Here is a 7,126-nt window from a genome sequence, read left to right on the forward strand (position 1 = left end):
AATTTAGTCTTAAACAACAGTCACAAATGTAGAAATTTGTGTTGCATTTCTATTCTTGCTACAATTTTCACTTTATGAACACCATGTACATATAAACATTTGAACATTTTCTGATCGGTTAAACAAATTCAAATTTTTAAGAATAAAAAATCGATAATAAGTATCTTATTGATTTGGATATCGATTTTGTATGTCCATAAATCAAAAATCAATAAATCAAATCGATAATATGTAAAATCGAACCGGCTGATATGCACCCCTATTAGAGGGTATATGAGAGTCATTTTTATAATGAGTGTTAACCAATTTTAAATCACAAAGGTAAAGAGTATATCAAATTCAATATATTTGGAATCTTTGGCCAAACACCTACTTAGATGAATGAGTAACCTTCATTGATTTTCTTTTTTTCTTTTTAACAATTGATTATTATTATTTTTTTTGGATAAAAAAGATATTTTATATAATATAATTAAGTGGTTACATTATCACAAGTAATAGTGATTACAGATAGGTTACCAAAACAGGCTAACTTATTACAAGTAGTTCTAGAAATTAGTTTAGTAATAGAGACTCCTGCTTTATCTGCCTGCACTATAGCTACAGCCGAGCCTGGAGGAGTTGATATATTAGCATCTTGTATGGACGGCGTTAGCTTGGCACCCATCTTAGACAAAAAGTCGGCTACTTTGTTGGCTTGACGAAAATTATGGTGGATCACTAGATTCCTCAACCTCTTCATAAGCAACCAACAATCATTAACCATTGTAGCATAAATAGGGTGAGCATGATTTAAGTCTTGCAGAATTTCAGCGAAATCGATTTCAATTTCAATGGGATTTAGGTTGAGATTTACGGCTAAATTCAGGCCCTCTAATAGGGCCTCCATTTCCACCATAACATCATTATGCCCGAAAGTATGCTTACTAAAACCTACTATCCAATAACCCTTGTGATCCCGAATCACTCCGCCAATTCCTCCTCCCTCAGTGGTACTTAAAAAAGAGTCATCCGTATTTAATTTGAATGTCCCGTTAGGAGGGGAAACCATTTGATGTTGATGGGAATAGAGGAGCTCGCATTATGCGGTTGGGAAGTAGAGTGGACATATTCAATAGTTAATAAATACTTCTTCGTGTTTTTATTCTTATGACAATTTATATAGTATTATTTATATTGCGATTTTATAATTTCTTTCGAACAAATTACAGTTTATAGGTAATAATTTAATTTTTATCATTAAGACTCAATAATATATGAGGAATTATTAGACTCAAGCTAATATTGTTGAGATAAATAATTTTTCAAAGATTATAGTAATTTATTTCTACACAATTTTAAAATTAGGATAAAATTTAAATAGTGATCTAATGAAGGGATATTACCGTAAATTGCTTTGAGGAAAAAAAAAGAGTAGTATATAAAACCCCTAATTACCCGCAAATAACAATTTTAGGGTTTCGTTGCTGTAGCCGCCGCACATCGGAGCACAGCCGTCAGCCACCATGGGTCGTATGCACAGTCGAGGGTCCGTTCAATCTTTCTTCTCCCTTATTGTATTCAATTTGTTTCATTATTTCACTTCACATTATACTGACTGATTTTGTATGTTAATTTCTCTGTGTGGTTCACAGTAAGGGTATTTCAGCTTCAGCACTTCCGTATAAGAGGACTCCACCGAGTTGGTTGAAAACATCTGCTCCCGATGTAAGCAATTGCTAGCTTCTGAAATCTTTGATTGAATCTGTTTTAAACTTATTTTGCTCAATTGTGTTATCTGGGATGAAATGGGAAATATACTGTCGAGGTTTATAAATCCTTATTATGCATTGTTTAATTCTATGGATAAGTAGTATTTGTGAAATGTGCATTTTTTGTTAGCGGTGAACATGGTTCATGTCTCAGCACTTCACGTTTGATCTTCTCTTTGTTTTCAGTATAAAAAATCTTCTCTTTGTTTTAACTTTTCTCATTTTTTATCGTTCCTCGTTAGTTTCAGAAATACACCAGCTTAATTTTCTACTATGTCTGAGTCAAGTGTCTTGTCTACACTGTTTTTCTTTCATTCTGTAAGTATTGTGAAATAGTATGTATATATTACTAAGTGGTTGCAATAGAATATGTGTACTGTTTCATGTCCAGTTCTTAAGGTTTCGACTTTTTTTAAGGACCTAGAAATCAGTCTGCAGCCTTGGAAAATTTCCATTTGAAGTGCCGCAGCTAATTCCAGTTATCTGACTTTATTGAGTAGCTGAAAGCTTGGTATCAAAGATCTACCTTGAGGGTGTTCACCGCCATTTATCTTATATACTTACCCATTTCAACTTTGATTACCTTTCTTCTCGTTTACTGCCCACTACTAGAAAACTCCACCTGCTAGCTTATCCAATCACTAAATTAAATATTTTAATATCAAGGGAAATGAAGGTATAAGAGGTTTCTTGCAAATTGTGTATATTCTGTAGCATGAGTGCCTAACCATGCAAAAGCAAGTTCGGTTTTTTCCCTTTGCCTCTTTGAGCTATATTCCCGACAAATAATGGATGTATAGGCTGGTGCTGCTTCTACACTGCGTATGTAAGAACAGAAAAAGTCTCTATTGGTAAATTAGGTGAAAATTTTCTCCGATCCTGTTTGAGCATTTTGATTCAATCCTTGTGACTTGTGATAGAACTTGTTGGAGTTCGTCTTAACGAGAAACAGAGAAGTATCAAGCTGATACCAATAAATAATATGATAACTATTAATGGCACAACTGATCATTTTTTGACATTGAGTTCCCCTTTCTTATTGTTATTCTAAAAGAATAATAGATGCACTTACTTTAACAATAAAAAAATTGCACTTTCTTGTGTTTCAGGTTGAGGATAATATATGCAAGTTTGCCAAGAAGGGTTTGACACCTTCTCAAATTGGTGTTATACTTCGTGATTCTCATGGGATTGCTCAGGTGAAGAGTGTAACTGGTAGCAAGATTCTCAGAATTTTGAAGGCTCACGGTACTCATTTGGCATGTTGAGTGATTAGTTGATACTCAAAATACTTATCTAACGGAAGTGATTGACTAACCTATTGTTTTCTTTATTCTAGGACTTGCTCCTGAGATTCCGGAGGATCTCTATCACCTTATCAAGAAGGCCGTTGCAATCCGGAAGCATCTTGAGAGAAACAGGAAAGACAAAGATTCCAAGTTTAGGTTGATTCTTGTTGAGAGCAGGATTCACCGACTTGCTCGTTACTATAAGAAAACCAAGAAGCTTCCCCCAGTCTGGAAGTAGTAAGTGCAATCTCATATACATGCTTTAGTTTTGTGCTTCTGAGTCACCATACTAAACCAGTCTAATCTTTTTTTTGCATCATAACGTGTTCAATGCATGTCAATGTGGAATATGCTTGGTTGTTTTTGAATTTAGTTTTGGATTACTTTCTAGCTGGTGACTGTTGTTTTATGAAAAAATTGAATACTCTTGCTCCCCTGGTGAATTCTTAGTTCACACAAGCTGCTGTATCCATTACATTTCAGCTTTTACATGCTTAAATCATCATAATATAATTCCTGTGAGTTTGGTTCCTGCCAGATTGTGTATCTGTTATATTTTGAGTTCTGTGTCTGATAAAATAAGCCTGCGGAGTTCTCCACTTCTGTACTCCATGCTTTATTTAATTTAATTGGAAGGGTCTGAAAAAGATAGAAGGGCAGGCCCATTATCTACTGAGTTTTCAATGTTAGGCCACTAGCTCTTGGGTATTTCTCGGTTTTCTGCATTTTTGATGTTTCTTGCTTGCCACCCACATCAATGTGCTGTTTCTGACTTTTTAAGGTTTATGTGGTTCATAGTATAGGTTTAGTAAAACTGAAAGAATCATAGTCTTCATGTTTAGTAAGACAAACCTTGTTATAATTGACCCTCCAGATCTGCCTCTGCACTTTCTCATTACTGAGCAGCTTTTGCGTTTGCAATGAATTCTCTGCTGCGTTTTGATGGCATTATTTGCACAAAGCTTTAGATGATTTCAATTTGCAGTTATAAAAACGAGTCTTGCTCTGCCCTTACAAAAGAAAAGGGACTCTTTATAGCAAATATGAAATTACCTTTGTCTCCTGCACAAAGCAAACATATAGCCAGCTTACTTTCATCACTCTAGTAGCTCCAATTGATTTATGTGAAGTCAGCTTCAATGATTCATTGGTGCCTTGGATGATATAAGATCAACTAGCGGCTTGCTCTCCCCCCTTTTCCGTTCCTTTTTTGGGGATATGCGTTACTAATGTCTTCTTCTTTTGTTCTTTGCAGTGAATCTACCACCGCCAGTACTCTCGTGGCATAGAGAAGACTCTGCTTTTGCGGTCAAATTTTGCCTCCAAAGTTCAATATTAAGTCGGAACTGCCAGGATGCTTAATTGAGAAAAAAAACTGTTAAGATATTGGTGATGATTTAGTTCTTTTTTGAGTTGGTATTTGATTCCCTTTTCTTTCTTTAGATGTTGTGATATATTCAAATCTTGGCTGCTTATGCTTAATAGTTGATCTTACCAAAGCTTTAAAATTGTTGCGAATGTCTGCTGGGTTAGTTAATGATGAATTACCTTACTCCATATCTATATTGGGTCTAGAGATATAGTCTGCTCTATGTTGATGCTGTATCATGGAAACAATTAAACCGTTTAACTCTTGTTTGTATTTTACTTTTTATTGGTGCTGGCAAACAGTGTTTATAAAAAATTGCAGGAAACGGTACTTTGTAAGAAAAGATAGCTGCCATAACAAGCTATGTAGACCAGCTATTAATGCCAATTATATAGCCAAAGAATGTAGATAGTAAGCTAGTAAAGCAATGTAGATACTAAGCAACTCCAGGACGGGCTGGCTAACCTTGTGTTTGGGTTTGCTATATGATATCATGGTTTTAAATTAGTGCCTGGACGAGCAATTTGAGATTTATGATTTTAAATCACAGATACTCCAAACAAAAAAACATGGTTTAGGGATTTCAAATGTAAAACTTTACTCAATAAGTTTATATTTTGAAAAAAAATAAAGGACTCAAGCAATGCTTGGTGTTGAGAGATTGTCCGTACCAATTATAATAAAGAAGAACACTTTACTGTTATTGTTGACTAGTTGATTATTATAAAATTATGCATATCTGATGTTTGTAATTGCAAACATCTATTAAATATTAATAAAAGGAACATAGAAATGTATGATTTTTCAATGCAGAGTCTTTGGATATTCTAATATTTTGTTTATGAATTATGGTTTGCTTATTTGATAATATTGTATATGAATTGGGAATTTTTTTATGAGTTTTCATAATTTGTGGGATTTTCATATTTATGAGAAAAATACAACTTAAAAAAAATCCTAATTGCATATTCAAACAAAACTCCAACTTCAAATTTATCTGATTCCATATCACATGTCTAAACGGACCCTAAGATGAGGAATTGTAACTATATAACTCCAACTTTCAGGTGTTTGATATGGCAAAGAGATAACACATGGTTAATTGCACCAAGTTGACAACACTGCAAGCATTTTGTCACAACTGCTATCAGCTAGCAATTGGCAGCACTTTGCCCAAAATCTTTAGCTAATGCCTAATATCAATTGGCAACCATCCATGTGTTAAATAATTTCACTCTTAACTCAAAAGTGCAAGAATTTTGTCAATATCTTATATCAGCTAGCAAATTGGCAGCACTTCATCCAAAACATAGCAACCATCCATGTACTAATAACTTACTCAAACTCAAAAGTCCCCATGACACAAAATCCAAACTGCTATGAGCAACTCCCAAATGTCTGAGGAAAAACTAGCAAACACAGACAGCGATATACACACTCGTAAGACGAGTTCCTTCATTATTTTTGTGTTCAACAGCATCAGATATCTTTAAGAATATGCAAGTGTTTCTAGAATCAAACATGAAAAGTTATTTAAAAATGCACTAAATCCAGTTTTTCACCAAGAAGATTGCGTTTTATTTGAATTATTTCTCCAACAGTTTCCAGGATCATTCCCAGCAAGCATGCAACATTTCACATTTTCCAAATCATAATGCACTAGTTTCAGAGGCAAAATTATAATATCTAGATACAGTTCGAGTTTAACGTCTTTCTAACAAATCATAATTGAACAGCCATGGACAAAAGCAGTAACTAAGATGACAGAAACCCATGAATTCAGAAGTCACAATTTTCATTTAATCCACACCCTGCTGCTACTTCTCCCTTTCCCCGGACATCACTGTGTTCAGAAGGGAAGAGGAGAAAAACAAAGGTTCCAAACATTTTAACCTTCCAAGAAGTGAAAGGTGCGAAAGTTTGTATGATCCAGCAACATGCTTTTGTAGGAAAGTAGCGTTAACAAGATGGTGAAGGCTAAACTCCAGAAAGACGAGATCTTATCAAAAGATGCAACATTTTTATGGGTTATCACATGTATCGAAGATTTTACATCTCATGTTAAGGATTGTAACAAGTCAAAGAAGTACTTATACAAACACTAGCTTTCTGATATTAAACTTGAAAGGCAGTGAGGATGAAAAGCAAATTGTCTCCATGATTCTTCTATCTAACTACTTCGCCGGGTGAACAGTAGGGTGCTGCAATAATTAAATGAAAAAGGGAAACAGAGAACCTAGAGTTGCAGGACCGAGGCTTTAACCTTTTTCTAACGTCTTAGCAACCTGAAGATATTAGTAATCACTTCTCTCTTCTGGTACAAGAAGTAACTATTTGCTTACTTTGTGCATCTTGAGATTAGTATGCTCTATAGTCCCGCATCTTTTGCCATATATAACATTGCAGCTTCAAATGAATCCTTATACCCGCACCCCCACTTTTTTTTCTTCTCCACGAAACAAAAGTTCCAGAAAAACTAGAGAAAGGAAAGAACTGCACCAATCTATTACGGTGACCCTAATTTTTTTTATGAGTATTATTACAATGACCCTAAATAATCAACTTTTAATAGTATAACATGAGATGCATAATCTTATATTTAGAAATAGCAGGATCTAACTTCAGCAACTATGTACGAGGAATGATCACAGAGAAGAAATATCAGAAAGTTGTGGCAACATAAAAACACATAACAGGATCAACCAAAATCATCAACC

At 34.5% G+C, this 7,126-nt stretch overlaps 1 protein-coding gene across 1 annotated transcript; it reads left to right on the top strand.

Annotated features, from left to right (window-relative positions):
- The first annotated feature begins 1,402 nt into the window (after window positions 1-1,402).
- LOC125831572 (40S ribosomal protein S13-like) lies at window positions 1,403-4,611 on the top strand. Its single transcript, XM_049510731.1, has 5 exons — window positions 1,403-1,528; window positions 1,635-1,707; window positions 2,861-2,999; window positions 3,091-3,277; window positions 4,296-4,611. Exons 1-5 carry the CDS (start codon window positions 1,506-1,508, stop codon window positions 4,327-4,329), a joined length of 456 nt encoding a protein of 151 aa, XP_049366688.1. The 5' UTR covers window positions 1,403-1,505; the 3' UTR covers window positions 4,330-4,611.
- The last annotated feature ends 2,515 nt before the right edge of the window (window positions 4,612-7,126 follow it).

Source organism: Solanum verrucosum, unplaced genomic scaffold (genome assembly GCF_900185275.1).
Source record: "Solanum verrucosum unplaced genomic scaffold, falcon-dt-bn FXZP01000049.1, whole genome shotgun sequence".
Classification (NCBI taxonomy): domain Eukaryota; kingdom Viridiplantae; phylum Streptophyta; class Magnoliopsida; order Solanales; family Solanaceae; genus Solanum; species Solanum verrucosum.